The sequence below is a fragment of the Rhynchophorus ferrugineus genome, unplaced genomic scaffold, assembly GCF_030347505.1.
Source record: "Rhynchophorus ferrugineus isolate W39M unplaced genomic scaffold, kcgeb_rfMv2 rfM11, whole genome shotgun sequence".
Taxonomy (NCBI): domain Eukaryota; kingdom Metazoa; phylum Arthropoda; class Insecta; order Coleoptera; family Curculionidae; genus Rhynchophorus; species Rhynchophorus ferrugineus.
In genome coordinates, this window is record NW_027472590.1 from 1,926,324 (window position 1) to 1,943,299 (window position 16,976).

Here is a 16,976-nt window from a genome sequence, read left to right on the forward strand (position 1 = left end):
CTCCCTCTTTATTTCAGTCGGCATTTTCTCCTTCTCAGGATCATACTGCTAAAGCTATAAAATTAATCGTTAACGCTTTTATCGACAGACGTTAGATTTTCTTTATCATCAATGAGTTCATTAACATTATATTTATAGCAACCCTTGAAACACTCAATGTAAATTTTGTTGTAATTGAAATCGAACAGCAGGGGAAGACAAGATTCTACGTTAAAACAATAAGAAATGATGTGTAAAATAATACGAAATAAGCAAGTTACATTTTTTATTATTATTATTTCACATGTCGTCATAGAAGTAAAGGACGGTACAGAATTTCACGCCAATCTGATGTTGAAACGAAACGAAAGGGAAGAAGAGAAGGCACTTTCAAATATAAACAGTTCTTGGTGAAAAAACGCAAAGTCTGGCGACACGAAACAAAAGTAAAACATAACAATTTATATATACAAAAAAATTTAAACAACAGCACATAAATTATATTTACAGTAAATAACAAAAATAATAAATTTCTATAAACATTCATACGTTACGAAAGATTTATTAGCCACAAGGAGGCCGCTTCTTTTTTTTATGGCCCTTGTACAGACTTGAGATATCATCATAGACTCTATCCATTATACATATATATAAAAAAGCATTTCTATCTAACGGTAGCATGCCCTATTTTTTGTATATATATCTTCAATTTTTTTTTGGACCCAAGACAGGATTATCGTTTTGCCTAGACAGAAGGAAATATCACTAACAACTTGTAAAATCCTTTACTACAATCAAAGACCTTGTATAAGTTATTAAAATATTAGGAACAAGCCGGTATTATATTAAAGCTACCACATGTTAATATCATAAGTTATTGTACAATTAAATGACGCAGGATATTATAAAACAAGTCGCCTGGACTTTCTCATTTGTTCCGCTTAGAAAAAAAAAACAACGCGGACGCCAACTGCTTTATAATATCCCGTTCCGGAAATTTTTAATATCATATTACATACAAAACCGGGAATATAAATCGAAAACATAGTCATTTAATATAAAAGCCACTATTCTCTGTTTTAAATGTAAAACATCCAAATCAATGCCTACTCCAATACAACGAAAAAAATAGGCTTTTACATATACGTATATAAAAAAAATTATCTTCACAAAGATATGGTTTCTCATTCTGTTTTCAAACGCAACAATCATCAAGGAGAAAGAATGCTTTGGTCGTGTAGATTATTATTTCTTTAATAAAGGCGGATTAAACTTATATAAAATGCAAATAAAACGTATCACAGTTGATTTCATCGAGAAGGCCGGGCATTGGAGGCCTTCTTTTGGTATGTGGGACAGCTGTCCTGTCCGCGTGGAAGAGAAAGAGAAAAAACTATAACAAAAAAAGCTAGGTGGCGTTGGAGAGGGGAAAAAAGAACAAAATGCGTCACATACAAACAAGAGTTATTCTTACGAATTACTTAGCTTTGGTAACTTCCAAAGAGACATATACTTGTATACGGAGACCTAGACGGCTTCGGACGTACACGGTTCGTAAACTAAATGAAAATCGTTTTGTACTCTTTGTTTTAATTGGGTTCTGTGTTTAGTGTGGTCGCCACGGGATACGGTTAAACACGCTTCGAGACATGATGTTCTTGAAATGATGTCGGTTCGTTAACGATTTACAGGTAAAATGTTAATCCTCACAAGAATATATATTATATATAGTACATGCTCTACGATTACGATATATCACAGTTAATAAAAATATTGTTCTAGCAAAGAAATGTATATGCGTCAATTAAAAAAAAAACAAGCTCCGAAGCACTTGCTACAAGAAATGCATACGATAGATCTTTTAGGCTTTGGTTAGACTTGTTTCGTATTGTCTACACCGGATTAGCTCGAACAGTTTTGTATAGGTTTCGATGTACAGGTTCTAACAATGTTTCTCGATAACTCTGAGATAGTTCATGCTGTTTTTTCGTTGTTTTTTATTGTTTTATAGCCATTTCAATAAAGCTCTGTCTTTAAGATGGAAAATACATTGTTAGGCGTTGAGGAATCAATCACAAGATATGGTGAGAATGAGGTAGACAATTTCGTTTTAAATGCAACAAACAACACATAAGGAAACCGATTCAGAACTGTCCGATGAACCAAATCCTAGCATCACTTTAAACATTGACCTAACACCGATTCGGCTAGAAGCTACTGGTATCATATACTCCGATATAACTATGTTTTTTTCCTACCCCGCGTTCACTTCTCGTCTGGAATGTTTAGAAGGTCCGGGTTCGTTTCCGGCTTGCGACCCTTGAGCAGGAAAACGTTCATGTTGTCTTTACCCTTGACGTATACCGGGCCCCTGTGCTCGAAATCGAAACAGCGCTCCAGGATGGGCAGACAGTGCTCGCCCACCTGGATCCGACCGTTCACCCCCGTGCTATCCATGCGCGACGCGATGTTGACCGCGTCCCCCCAGATATCGTAGTACAGTTTAGTGTTGCCGATGACCGCCGCGGTGACGTCGCCGAAATTGTAGCCGATCCTCAGGATCAGGTTGAACTCGAGCAGGTTAATGTTGAAGTTCTCCACCACCCGCTGCATCTCCATCGCGAACTCCATCAGGGCGTAGAGGTGAGCATGCGGGTCGCCCTGCCTCGCCCTCTTGTCCGAGTTCAGCCCGCTCGCCGCCATGAAGGTGCTCCCGATCGTCTTGATCTTCTCCACGCAGTCGAAGCTGACGCGGTCCAGCAGCTCGTCGAAGTCGCCGACCAGCTCGTTGAGCACGCGCAGGTACTCCTTGCCGCCCTCGAAGCTCTCGTCATACATCTCGTTGAAGTTGACGATGCTGGCGAAGATGATGCCGACCTCCTTGAAGTTCTCCGAGTACTTGGCCTGCTGCTTCAGCTGGTCAGCCACGTGCATCGGCACGATATTGTAAAAGAGATAATCGGCCTGGTTCTTCATCTTCTGGATGCGGGCCTTGTTGCGCGTAGCGACGTGGTTCGCGTGGAAATTGTGCCTGTATCCGATCTCGAACCGCCGGTTCAACAGCCACACCAGCACCAGGAGCATCAGAAGGTTCATCATCAAGTCGAAATTTTGGAAATAGCACTTCGGGTCGTCGGCGAATCTCGTCCCGATACTCGTCTCGTTCCGCCGATTGAATTCTTCGGATAGAACAGGCGTCACGCGGGTTTCGTTGACGTCGCCTCCATTAAACTCCCCCGAGCATTTGTTCACCATGCTCAGGATCAGGAAACTCGCGCTAATGAGCGTCGCGGTGACGTTCTTCAACCAGCAATTGATCTGGGTGAAATTGCAGAAGTGTATCAGCCCGACGAATAGCAAGTACGTGAACATGTGCGTGTGGGAGTAGCTGATGTCCTCGTCCGGACCGAAATTAACTATGGCCGATATCATGGGCAGGCTGACCAAGATCGCCCCAAACAGATTCCACCTGCAGAACCGGCTGCTGCACCGGCACGTCCTGTCGATCCACTCGATGACGGGGACCGCGAACAGGGCGAGATTGAGGACCTGGAATAAGGAGCACACGAGGAAAGTGACCAGCCACAGGGTCGTGATGCCGAACACGACCGCGAGACCTATCGACACTATCAGGAACACCGTCACCGAGATGAATATGTCGAAGTAGGTGTTGAACTGGGAGTTGGCGAGCGTGTTCATCTGGTGCGGCTCGACGTGGGTGGGCACGTAGTGGACGTTGGCCCGATACTCCTGCTCCATGAAACGATCCTTGAAGAACAGCGACCAGGGAGATATGGGGGGGATGGTATAGAGGTACTTGGCGTCGATGTTGTCCTGTATGCAGCGGATGAGCTGTTTGTCCGACTGCTTCCTCGGATGCATACCCAGCGGTGTAGCAGGGACGGGTTTCGGTGGCTTGGAGGTGGGGATGGAGTTGACTGAACTCTGACTAGACGTGTAGTAACCGGACACTCCGTGTTTCAACACCTCTTGGTTTATATGGATGTTATCCAGCTGAAAGAGTCGACAAACCTGCAGTATTATATCCTCCGCTATAGTACATCCAAAGTAGCAGAGCATCAAGCAGTTTAATGTGTTGCCTATTGCAATTTATAAATTCGTTTTGTACCAGACCATGGTTTCATTTTAATACTTTCATTTTATAATATTCTAGTTAAAAAGAGATACTGGATAGAGATATATACTCTGGTTGAAAATGCCGAGGACACACAAATGGTCAGTCAGAATCAGATTATGTCTCTAGTCAATAACTTCGAACAAGAACGAGGAAATGGGGGCCCAATCTTACTAGTAAAATTCGTCAGAAAGGTAAGTATCAATAGAAAACTTGAGGATATGTACCTCTTTGAGGTATATATGAAGAAATTCACTGATTAAATCTAATTTTATCAAGAAAAATGTACACAAAATGCACAGCAACGAACGAAACAAGAACCAAACATAAAAAAGTAAATATGCTCTGAAATTGCGACGTTTTGATGCCATAAATTGAGATGACGTGAGTTCACTGCTACTTTGGATAGACTATATACATCATATAACCCCTACCTGTTGTATACTGCTCCTCCTGCTGTTACTCTTGATACCGGAGTCCTTCCTGCTCTGAGCGGAGTAGTCGTCCAGTTTGGCCATGCTGGACAGTCGACTGGGGATATCCAACGAGCGTTTGGGTCTATAAAAATTACTGACCGTTACAGTGGCACTTCTAGCTCTAAAAAGCACAGGGGGTTAGTGACAGGGGGTCGGGGGTTTCTCGCTCGCTCGTTCGCTCGTCCACTCACCTTTCCAAAGGTTCCAGTCCGTCCTGGTTGGGCGACCGACCTCTCCTCGATCTGCTGCTGCCCGCCCTGTTCAGTACGGTGAAATCTCCGTTATATGACCGGCCAAATTGCGAATGGTAACTTCCTGAAAACGAAAATCGATACAATTCGATTTTATTCATCATGAAAATATATATCATTTTAAATTAAGATATTTTTCAGGGCACCTGTCGTCAAAGTCTCTAAAAAAAAATTTTGCCCGGAAAATTAGGGCTGTTGCAAAAAAAATATCGGCATTTTTGTTGGGGGAGTTCTTATCTATTTTTTTAGTAGTGGCAATTTCTGAAAAATTCTAACCACTATTCGGTAAACTTCGGTAGTTTACGCGTGATTTTGCGACGTTGCCATTTACAAACGTAAGGTTAAACATTTTGTTGTTTATAGCTTATTTGTTCTTGTACTGTTCATATTTTGATTATAAACGATAGGCAATAATGGATAAATCATCGGTTAACATTTCATAACAATTTATATGACAATTTAGTGATTCAACATACCTCCCCTGGTAAAATCCGGCGTTGCCGAGTAGTCGAACGCACCGATATCGCTGCGAGAATGACTGATGTACGACTTGATGTCCAGCATGTCCTTGTTGAGCGGGAAATCGTTGTAGGTCAGCGTGACGCACGAATCCTTCTTCTTCTTGTGGAAGGAGTCCGTCTCGATTATCGTGGGAACCTGTAACACACCAACGTCAAGCTTCCTGCTACGAGAACGACCTCCCGACCGCCTGACCTGCTGGTAACCGTCCTCGCTGGCGTCCGTGGCGCCCGACACGAAGTCCACGTCGATGTCCGGCTTGCTGCTGGTTGCGCTGGACTTCCTCATGAACTTTGGCATCTTCCAGTTCCTGAGCTTCATCGAGTACTTGCCCGAGCTGGCGGTGGAGGTGGGGGTCTTGACGTTCTCCACGTTACCGCCGTCCGGTGGATCTTGCTCGTTCTCTGAGTCTGGAAACGATTGTGTTTGTGTGAAGGACGGAGTGAGGACAGTAATAATGAGTTATTGAACAATATAGGATAGAGAAATTACCAATACTATATTTATTTGAGTAAACAATCAAAAGGTAAAACACAAAAGGCCACATTAGAGCAAATGCCGATCAAAAGCTTATGACGTCACAGTTTCGTAGACATCTTTTTGGCAGTTTGCACATCGTTCAAACTCGTTCATTTGCTCGTTTTGATATTGTTTGCTTTTATCTAATATTTTATAGTCATAAAATCCATTTCGTATTCAAACAAATCGCTGAGCATTTCTCAAGAGTGAACGACTTGACAGAAATTGAAATATTGAAATTTTCTCAGTACTTTATCTGTATTAAGCAGTTATACACTCTGAAAAATAAAAGTGAAACCATCACATGATAATGAATATAACCTATAGATGAATACCTACCCTCAAATTTGATCGATCAAAATGGTTCTCACAGAAATAAATTACCGAACTTGAAGATATGATACCAGGCGTACCGGAAAGTCATTGCCGGTTTTTCTAACACATGTCGGTGGGTTTAAGGATGCAATATTTCATGACATACATGTCATTTTATTCTACTGACATGAAGCTTCAAAGCTATACATGTTATAATGAAGATGCGCAACTGCAAGAGTTATTGGATGAAGACCTTCAAGAACAACAAGAAAATCGAAAACAATTGGCAGAAGCGTTAAATGTGGCCCAATAAATGATTAACGACCGATTACGAGCAATGGGGAAAATCCAAAAGATGTGTGCCACATTAATTGAATTGACAGGCAAATAAAAAATCGACAAATCGTCTGTCTGTCGATTTGTTTTGAAAACTCAAAAGCACAAAAAATCATGGTTATCGCCTGGCGAAGTCGACCGATCGACTCCAAGGCCAAAACGTTTTGGTCGAGAGACAACGTTCTGTGTTTGGTGGAACCAGAGTGGCGTGGTGTATTGGGGACTGTTGAAACTCGGCGGACAGTTAATAGTGATCGCTACTGATAATAAATGAACAATCTGAATCATGCATTGATCGAAAAACGTCCAGAATGAGCTCGAAGACGCGGTAAAATGATTTTGCAGCACCATAAAGCGCCGTCTCATAAAGAAGCACTTGAACGGGACGTGTTATCGTCGTACTCTCCAGACCACGCACTTTCGGAGAAGTTAGAAAATGGCTCGACGAATGGTTTTGCTTAAGGGACAAACAGTTTTTTGGGATGATAACTATATATTGAAAGATGGACTTATGATACGAATCAAATGGCCACCAAGATTTAGACAAACATCAGAATTCATTACTAGACTAATGTACAGCAATGTTTACAAAATAATGACGGCACATACGCCCAATTGTAGCGTTTTGACGTTGAGTTTTCAATGCAAAAAGATTTATATATGGTGCTACTCATTACTCACCCAAAATACTTGGTAAGCTACTGGCCTTCATGATACAGGAGTCAGGCGAGAGATAATTCTTGTTCTGGGTCTTGACGTGGGGCGTGTCACACGAGAGCACCCTCGGTCTGGACTGCGGCGACAGCGAGGCCGAGAAGGAGGGAGGGGAGACGAACAGCTGGAGGGAATTCGCGTACTTCTGCCGGCCCTCTGAGCGGAAGCTGCCCTGATAGGAGGGCGACTTGTCCGTCCTCCTTCCCAGGATGAAATACGTCTTCAGACCTGAAAGATTTCACGATAACTCGTCATCGTCACCAACTCACCGTCGCTCTAGACCAACCTGAAACGCAATCCCCGTCCTCCAGGAAGTAGCGGTCCTCCAGGAAGTTGCAGGTCTTCTCGGAGATGTGCACCATGCCGGGCCTGCCGGTGCTCTCCATCTTGTTGGCCAGGGTGACGTCGTTGCTCCAGACGTCGAACTTGATCCGCCTGGTGCCCACTATGCCGCACAGCACCGTGCCCGTGTGTATGCCCACCCTCATGTTAACCCCCTCGTGCTTCTCCTGGTCGAACTTCTTGATTGCCTTGATCATGCTCAGGCCCATCTCCACGCAGCTGTGCGCGTGGTCGTCGCGCGGCTTCGGACACCCCGATACGCAGTAGTAGCAGTCGCCCAGCGTCGAGATCTTCTCGCAGTTATTCTCCTTGCATAGGTCGTCGAACCTCTGGAAGAGGTCGTTGAGTATCTCGACCAGTTCCTCGGCGCTCTTGTTGCCCGACATCTTCGTGAAACCCACTATGTCCGCGAACAGGATGCTGACGTTGCTCATGGTGTCCATGATGAACGGGCGGAACAGCGAGCGGATGTCGTTGTTCTCGGACTCGGCGGACTGGCGCCGCGTAAAGTTCTCGTCGCTCTTCATCAGCCACTGCACGACGCTGGGCGGCATCAGCGAGTGGATCATGTTCTCCTTGAACTTCTTCTCCAGCTCCAGCTGCTTGCGCACGAGTATGCTCTGGCCGACCTTCATAAACGTCTCCCGCAGCCGGATGTTGTTCATCAGGTAGATGTGGAAGCCGATCAGGTGGGTGGCTAGGTGCGAGAATATCTTGGTGATGATCGAGGAGGTGGTCTCGATGGAGTCCTCCTCGGGAGCGAGTATGAACACGACGGTCAGCTCGAAGAACACGGAATAGAGCACGGCCAGGGAGAGGCCGACGTAGAGCTTGAGCGGTATCAGAGTATAGAATAATATCAACAGTTGCACACAGGCGGAGAAGTGTCCCACGCTCAGTTTCCTGGTCGAGATGGCGAACAGGAAACTGATGAGTATACAGGATAAGGCGTAGACGAAGCATATGGTAAACATGTGCTTCTTGAAGGTGTCCGTGTAGGTGAGTAGGAGGACGAATATGTTGTAGAGTAGTAGTATGAGGAGCAGTAGGGTTTTCACAAACCAGTAATTCGATGTGGTTAATAGACCGTTGCAGATTATGTATACCAGCCAGCCCAGGGCCATACCCATGGTGTATCCGAGGGCGAACCTGAAACACGGTTAAAAACAGCGTTAGGAACTATCGACTGAAAACGACTATCGACTGTTTAGTAGTCGACTACTCTTTACTATCGACTGTTTCAGTCGCTATTTTTGGTTCTACTAGTTTCATTCGATTGATTTTTAACGTCCTAGCCGCGACGTTGACAAAAATGTACTCAATTTATGCTTACACAGATTTATATGTAATATATATAGTTTTATGACCTTTTAGTAGTTTGCTCGTAAATAACAATATATTGTATATTAATATAGCAGTATTTTGGAACGATATTTTTCAAGATTGTTAATGTAATAGGGCAAAAAGATAAAATAGTGAATGATAAATAGTAAAATACTTGGCTGTTTTTATGGCTATAATAGGTAATATTTTGATTACTCTTTCGATTTTTGTTAAAAAATATTTCGGTTCAATAATAAATAAAGCATTTACTTTTTTTTAAAAAGCTCTAGTAGTTATTGTGTGATTCATTTTTAATTATGTCATGGATTAGTTTTTTTTTCTATGATTAGGTATGTGTGTAATTTTTATTTAGTATTTATGGTTATTGTACATCTTTAGTTTTTAGGTTTTGTTTAAGTTCTATTGTATTATCTATATTTATTATGGTAAATTATTTAAAAATAGCAATTAACATATTAAAATATGATAAAACATTTGTGAGATATTATTCCATTCCATAGAAAAATTCCATTCCTTTTTACAGATCCACAGAACATTCAAATATAAAACTAATTCTACTTCGTTTAAAATCAAATTAAAAACTGTATGTTAATAGTATTCAGTAATTATTTTCTTTCTTTCCTTTTTTAAAATTAGTGCGTGAAGGAACATGTACATCTCCATCTCGCTTATACTACCGTTGGAAAATATAAGCACATATAAAATTAACTGGTCCAAACAGTTACCTCCGTCCTTTCCTCTCTCACAATTTATACAGGAAAGGGTTCGTACATCATCGTTTGACATCACGAATTGAAAAAAAAAACAGTCGTTTTTTGACTATCGACTATTTTGCGACTATCAACTGTTTTCAGTCGATAGTTCCCAACGCTAGCTAAAAATATACGATCAAAAACAATATTCGTTCATCACTAGTTTAAATTTTCAATATATAAGTTATAAAATGTGAATTTTTAGATCAGTGACATTTTGTAACGTAAAAACTACTATTCTGTTCAACGTAAAATTCCTGTAATTTTAATTATCTTGAGATTAGTTCAATATAAATGATAGCAAAACAAAAATGGTAACAAAACGCTAATTTTATGACTATGTATGGAAAAAATGCTACCAGTGTTTACTTCTCGAATAAAGATAAGACCCTCGATGTATTCTGAGGGGAAAGAAAGGAAAATCGATGTAAAACTGCATTAAAAATTATACTTTCTAAGATATGAGACTAAGAAATCAACTAATTTTTTTGAAAATGTTATATTGTATCATTCAGAAACTAAAATTTGTATAAAATCTATTATACCACCTATAAATTGTAAATGAAAACTATAATTCTCGTATATCGTAGTAGTAGTTTCTTATATATACCAAAATGTTTTTGAATGACTGGATTAACAAAAGTCCTTGCTATCCATCATCATATATCAGAACTGGCAACGTTGCAAATTCAAATCCTCGTACGCACGCCAGTATTCTCCAGAACTAGCTCTTGTTTCAACATATCTGTCAGTATCGAACGCAACAGCGTTGCCAATTACAGGCACCTGTATAACCATTCGATTCAACAAAGAAGCCAAATGTCGCATAGAACGGAGAACGTTGCCAGAGCGACAAAATAAATTGAAAATATGAGATTTTAAGAAATGAAATAAAAGCTGCGTTTTCGTGCTATTCCGTACACACAGAACAACATTCAGACACCCCGTAAATTTCATCCAGCTGTCAAACAAAACAAACAAACAATACAAAACAAATTTTATATCAACCCAAAGCCAACTATATATCACTCACTATTCACAGCTATCTCGATACGGTAGTATCGGTTTAATTCATTATTAATATCAATCCCAGATAAAAGGCTTTCCATAATTAAGTAGATACCACTCGATAAATAATAAAAATATAGTTGCGGATTAACAGGGCTCCCTGCTTAACAAGCGGGGAGATAACCGGTGGCAGATAGTGCACGGATCGCTCGTCGGACTCGAAGAGCAAAATAAACATCCGATCTCACCTGAATTTGATGCGACTGTTGGCGTACGAGGTCGTCTTGTACTGGTCCTCCAGGATGTCAGAGTCGAAGGTGGGGTCCCACCAGGATTTCCTCGACGCCCGCTCGAAAGGGATGGGGAGGATGTTCCCGAAACATCTGCAAGGATTATATCGATTCATTAATACCGAAAAAAATTCTGGGTAAATCGGATTAGTTAAAGAAAAAACTAGCTAGTATAGTAGCTTGAGTTTTCTTGAGAAATTATTCGCTCTTTACAAATTTCATCATTGATAACATTTACCCAACAATAAAGATACATTTATTTCATTTAATGAGCAAATTCTTATTAATTTTGCGTAGTTAAATCGCTACTCCATCATAAAAATGCTTTGATGGAACTTTTCTCGATGTTCATCATAAAAATGCTTTGATGGAACTTTTCTCGATGTTCATCATCGATAGCTTCATAACTACACTACGACTATCAACTGTATTGCGACTATTGACTGTTTCGAATATTTTCAGTCGACTAATTCCCAATACTAGTGATAATACATATATAATGCATATATTGTCCAAGGACTTAAACTACAGTTAAGGAAATAGCCACAATATTTTGTAGGTTAGAGAATTTTGCGGACATTTGACAACAACGAACGTATCAAACGATAGTGAATCTCTTTTGAATTGGAATAAAATGAGAAGGAAAATATTGTCTCATTCTAAAATGAATTTAGAAATACTGAAAAACGCGGATTAGTTTTTCCCACGCGACAATAATCAACAAAAAAACTCCTGTCAACGGTTGTTCTATTATCGTAAACCATTCGAGTGCTTTTAAGTTTTAAGGCCAAGGCCTATCTTGACTTTTTCGGTCACCGGGGTACGGCCTCTTTACCGGTAGCCACGCTAATCGTTAGATAACGCTATCTGGCACTTTAACGAGAGGCGATAAAGCGCGCACTTCGAGAGAAATATCGATTAATAAGTGACTTAAGTCGTCGGACATGACCGATTAGCGAAAATCAAATATAGACCGCCTTAATGTGATATATAACCGCTTTTTTTGATTATAAAATTAGGCAGCCTTGGCCAAATATGCGACCGATATTACCGATGTTATTATTATTACCCCGATGATCAACCGTTATAGTAGTAGCTATTTCTGGGGAATCCCGACCGGTATTCGGTAGTTTCCGCCTGATTCTGCGATGTTGCCATTTATAAGCCATCGAGAGGTTGAGTTCAAAGTACTACCGCAGCCATTCTGGATTTGACCCTGGTACTGGTAGGGGGTCTGTTTCGTACGGTTTCGTAAGAAATGTTTATAGTTTATTTGTTCTTGTACTGTTCATATTTTGATTATAAATGGTAAGTAGTAATGGATAAATTTGATTTTTAAGGTTAGAGGTTCCTATTTTGGTAAAATTATTACTACTTCTAAATTTGAGCGTAATCGATTACGAATTCATACGTGTGTCTGAAAGAGTGATAGGTGAATGTTATTAAAATCAGATAAAAATATGGTTGCAGCTAAACTAGCTGTTAAAAATCCATTGGATGATATATTATATAAGCCACAATCTTAGTTTCTGAGTACCTACCCTACTTATACGAATAATTTACAAGACCTATAATTTTTGTTTGTTATTGTAGTGTTTATATTATATCAATAATTGTCTTATCTTCTCTTTTTTCTTTTCAAAATTATTTTTAAAAGAAAGATGTTTATGAAAGGTTCTTCATATTACGTTTTTTATATTACAGGAGAGGAAAAATATATAGAAAAACGTTTTAACTTGGGCCTCAACAGAAATATTAGGTTAACTTGTGAATTCAACATGATTTATTTTATTTATATTATTCAAATATACGTATAATTTTCAACAACCGGCAACGTTGCAAACTAAAATCCTCATGCGTATGCGCGGAATCTCCAGAACTAGACTCTTGTGACCATTATAACCAGAAAGCGATTAAGGACCCGTCAGTTGGCGATATAAAACGTTTTGGCGGTGGCGGAGAGTAAAAAGATCCAGGACTCACCCTGATGGTTCCGACAGCTGGAAGTCCAGCTCGGGGCCGTACGACTCGTCGTCCGTGATCTCCGACGGTTGGTCATCCTGGACGCGTTCGGGTTTCAGGTAGGCGGCGGCTGAGTTGTTCTGTCCGGATGACATCTTCATACTAGACGCGCTGGTTCATAGCTCAAGACACCATCACGATGGTTCCGTAACCTGTAACAGAAAACGGTCGCTATCGGTCGTCGTCGAATCCAAGTAGGCGATGGGGGGAATCCTGAATAATTCAGAATCGATATGGCGAAGAAACCGCAACAGGCATTATTCAAAAACTATTTTATTTATAGCATAATTTAAGCTAATGTATGAGAACGATATAATATGTTTCCCCGGGGTACCTTGACGTAAACCAAACTGCATTACAATCGGGTAACCAATGACTGACACGTTTGTGTGAAAAATGCGAAAACTATATCAAAGCATCTGGATATTTTCACGGATTTTTGGCAAAACGTCCTGGCAATACTGTCCCGAATAAATCTTCTGGCCGCGAACGCATTAAAAAAAATGAACATCGAAATCCGCCATGGGAAATTAGAGAAAATATCGTGGAAGATAGCGGGAGCCGATGATTTAAAATTAAAATCCACTTGTGAAACCAGGAACTATTTTTAAAATATTTATGGATAATATAAATATGAACTGACTTGTTTATCGGATTTTTAAAACGTGGACATAAAAACAAACGCCGTACATATGCCAGATATCAATGCTTTTCAGGTGATCTAAAAATTATATATATAACGAGCTTACTGACGATGATTTCGATACCGTTTGACATTACGGTGTCATTTTTTTTATATATATAAAGCTCCATGATAGTTTTGGTCTTATTAATTACTTATATACACTAAACACTTTTTGAAGTTTATGGAAGGATTTGCTCCGACATATCCCAGCCACCTAGCTTAAGATTCGAAGATTTGGAAACAGTCTGTATGTCTCTGGGGTAATCCAAGAGGAAGCCACACGACTAAACTGAATAATCGTTCAAACATTACAAGATACGTGAAAGATGGAAGTCGTTGCGCACTTCTCCTACTTGGCATCTTTTGATTATCATTTGTTTAGATCAATACGACATTAACTGGATTTATAACATCGAAGAATGGTAAAAATTGATCAATATAAAGACACGCCATCGTTATTTTGTCAGAAAAATGGGAAAAAATTGACGATATAACCCTCGTCAATTTAATAAAGCATGACAGAACTATATACCAACGGTAAATATTCGCCTTTTCAATGGAAAAAACGAAATGACAAGGACATCTCTTCGATAATAAACACCGGCCTACTTTGACTTATGTAATTACATATCTGCCATCACTCAATTACCATGCATTATTGCTTTCTTGGAGTGCCCCAGTTTCCGGCCTCTGTGACATTCTCTGAATACCTGATCAATGTCATAATAAAGAGGGTATAAAAATTACTAATAAAATCCATAAAACAAGTTGCCTAATATAATGCAACATATATATATATATATATATATATATATATATACATGTTGGTTTGGCTGTACTAATAATTTATTATCAGGATACTGTGTCACACCAATGTGTAAATAATAGTAAATTAAGTTTCAAGCAACTCACCGTGATATTAACAAAACATTATAAATCAAATAAGGACATCTGAGTAACAGTCTATCTAGTACAAATTAAAAAATCATCAAGTAAGATAAGTTTAGTTCAGCAGGAGAGAATATGATGAAAAAAACTGAGACTTTTATATAATTATTGATGGAATCAATGCACTTTTTGTTTTGAACACTAATGTCACTGTATTCTGGAGATACGAACACTGACTTTACCACTAATAAATATATGGAAGCCTATCTAATGGTCGAGTTATGCACTGAAATACTTCGAAATTAGGCAGACAACAGAGGGTTTGAAAGATAAATTCACCTGTGCTGTAAAGTAAACACAGTCTTATCTCTCACTACAGTTTAAAGGATGTAAAAGTCCTTGTTTCTCACTTTATCTGCAAATCTATATTCTTAAACACATTTATTTTTAAACCTGTATGTTTACCGAATACACCAGGCAACCGTTTGTGTACATTATAATATATAAGTTATACATGTAACATACCTTTTTATGGCGATTCGTAACACAACTTCGGAACGATTCTCTAAACTAACAACACATTCTGCGGTTTGGGCAAGACACACGAACCTATCGTACAGCGATACCTTTTCAAATAACGATATCGAAACATAGCTATAATCCAAACTAAATTTCACTGAGCTTCATGTCAACAAATGGTATCACTTTACTTTTAAAAATTGCCATTCTTCCCTGGCTAGTTAATGGAAACAAATATCGGCCTTTGCTTATTGAAATGTTTTGATTCGTTCAGTGATCGGACGTGTAAATTGGTAAATACATATGGAATAAAGGCGGACTATCTAAACAAACACCATACATTCCCCTTGTGATTGACTGATCTAGTATGACAGATCGCGATTCCATCACACGAGAAACCGCTCGGAGAATCAACGGAATTTAAATGATATGCGCGCCTATATTTACATATTTGACCCAGTGGTTGGTGTGCAATTTTTTTCGTCTACTTGAATATTTAAACGCAACATAATAAAGTGCATAATACGGTCAATTTTCCTATTAAAAAAGAAAAATTCTAAATAAACCCTGAATCTAGTTAACCATCAATAAAGATCGGTGTATTCTTAGTTGCCTAAATTATAAGTTATATGGTTATATCATATGTCAAGCACACACATTTATTTTAAAATAACAATATATTTATACAATAAATCAAAATTATTTAATCACTATATTAATTATAAAGAAAAAAGAAATTTATATTTTGGATTTTTCATTATTTGTGGCAGCTGCAATGACTTCTATTTCTACATTGGCTCCCATTGGAAGCTTGCCTACTTGATATGTAGATCTAGCGGGGAAATCTTCACAGAAAACTAAAAATTAAGTAATTAATTTAACTCTCGCTAAAGACGCTTTTTGGATGATCCTTTATTAGTCTTACACTCTTTGTAAACATCGTTGACCGTGGAAAAATCATTGATGTCGTTCAACATGATGTTACATTTGATGACGTTTTTGTAGCAAGAACCTGCGGCTTCCAAAATATGTCCAATCGATTCCAGAGCTTGACGGGCTTCAGCACCCACACCTCCCTGTACGATTTTCAGGTTTTGATCCACCCCAAGCACTCCGGAAAGGTACACGGTGTTGTTGAATGACACGGCTTGACTGATGAGTTTAACAATAGTCAAATTCAGCATCACAAACCCTTTTAATACTCACTTATACGGCGATCCTTTAGCGGGACGGGGCGCTTTAGCCGTGGAAATAATTTTGCGCACCAGAGATGCCATTTCGAAGCTAGTACTGTTAATTTCTGGTCGGTAGGCGCAAAGTGCATCGATAATTTCACAAAAGAAATGCGTTATCGCTAAATATTGACGTTGAAATTTAATTTTGAAACCTTACAGTGATGTCAAATTTCGATTTACTCCTCTGCAGGACAATAACCTAGAAAATTTTATTAAAAAATGAAGTTGATTTTGACACATATAAACAACCGGTAAGTTTTGTGTTATATAAAATGAGATATTTTATCATTACGTTCTTATTTTGGAAATAAATTAAAGTAAAAAAGATGGAATATAAAACGTTTGTTTTTGATAAGCCTCTTCATATTAGTTATTTGAAAAAATATAAAATAAATAACAGATAAAAATATATCATTTGTATCTGTTGTCTAAAACTAATTGCATTATTAAAATGTTTAAGACGTGAAAATTATTCGACAAAACAGTGAATATAACATAATTCCTAGTTAAATTTTGTCTCCGTTTTCTCGGAATAATATAGCAAGTTTAATAGTCTTAATTGTGACACAAAAAATACTGGTAAGTTATGTTAACTTATATTTTGTCATTGTTTAAAGCAAAAAAATTGTAGTAACGAAGATAGAGTA

General features: G+C 39.0%; 2 protein-coding genes across 5 annotated transcripts; both read right to left on the minus strand.

Annotated features, from left to right (window-relative positions):
• Positions 1-252: 252 nt before the first annotated feature.
• Ac13E (Adenylyl cyclase 13E) lies at positions 253-15,459 on the minus strand. 4 transcript variants are annotated; one of them, XM_076417979.1, is made up of 10 exons: positions 15,101-15,459; positions 12,964-13,154; positions 10,939-11,073; positions 7,531-8,735; positions 7,212-7,472; positions 5,556-5,770; positions 5,318-5,498; positions 4,782-4,905; positions 4,549-4,672; positions 253-3,993 (listed from the first exon to the last, which is right to left on the minus strand). In XM_076417979.1, the coding sequence occupies exons 2-10, from the start codon at positions 13,101-13,103 to the stop codon at positions 2,245-2,247; spliced, it is 4,134 nt and encodes a 1,377-aa protein (XP_076274094.1). In that variant the 5' UTR covers positions 13,104-13,154; positions 15,101-15,459; the 3' UTR covers positions 253-2,244. The 4 variants fall into 4 exon arrangements, with proteins under 4 accessions (XP_076274094.1, XP_076274091.1, XP_076274093.1 ...); XM_076417976.1 differs by having other exon boundaries at positions 4,549-4,711; XM_076417978.1 differs by lacking the exon at positions 15,101-15,459 and adding an exon at positions 14,600-14,722 and having other exon boundaries at positions 4,549-4,711.
• A 293-nt stretch (positions 15,460-15,752) lies between these two features.
• Positions 15,753-16,462, minus strand: LOC143205037 (2-iminobutanoate/2-iminopropanoate deaminase). Its single transcript, XM_076418033.1, has 3 exons — positions 16,301-16,462; positions 16,020-16,246; positions 15,753-15,951 (listed from the first exon to the last, which is right to left on the minus strand). The coding sequence occupies exons 1-3, from the start codon at positions 16,369-16,371 to the stop codon at positions 15,833-15,835; spliced, it is 417 nt and encodes a 138-aa protein (XP_076274148.1). The 5' UTR covers positions 16,372-16,462; the 3' UTR covers positions 15,753-15,832.
• Between the last annotated feature and the right edge of the window lie 514 nt (positions 16,463-16,976).

Excerpts from the sequence above, each read along its gene's own strand:
- Ac13E (XM_076417976.1), bottom strand. The coding sequence starts at position 13,103 with ATGAAGATGTCATCCGGACAGAACAACTCAGCCGCCGCCTACCTGAAA. Across the intron at positions 7,473-7,530 it reads GGACGGGGATTGCGTTTCAG|GTCTGAAGACGTATTTCATC; the intron begins GTTGGTCTAGAG and ends GAAATCTTTCAG. Across the intron at positions 4,712-4,781 it reads GGACTGGAACCTTTGGAAAG|AGCTAGAAGTGCCACTGTAA; the intron begins GTGAGTGGACGA and ends TGTGCTTTTTAG.
- LOC143205037 (XM_076418033.1), bottom strand. The coding sequence starts at position 16,371 with ATGGCATCTCTGGTGCGCAAAATTATTTCCACGGCTAAAGCGCCCCGT. Across the intron at positions 16,247-16,300 it reads GCTAAAGGATCGCCGTATAA|TCAAGCCGTGTCATTCAACA; the intron begins GTGAGTATTAAA and ends TAAACTCATCAG. Across the intron at positions 15,952-16,019 it reads CAACGATGTTTACAAAGAGT|TTTTCTGTGAAGATTTCCCC; the intron begins GTAAGACTAATA and ends CTTAATTTTTAG.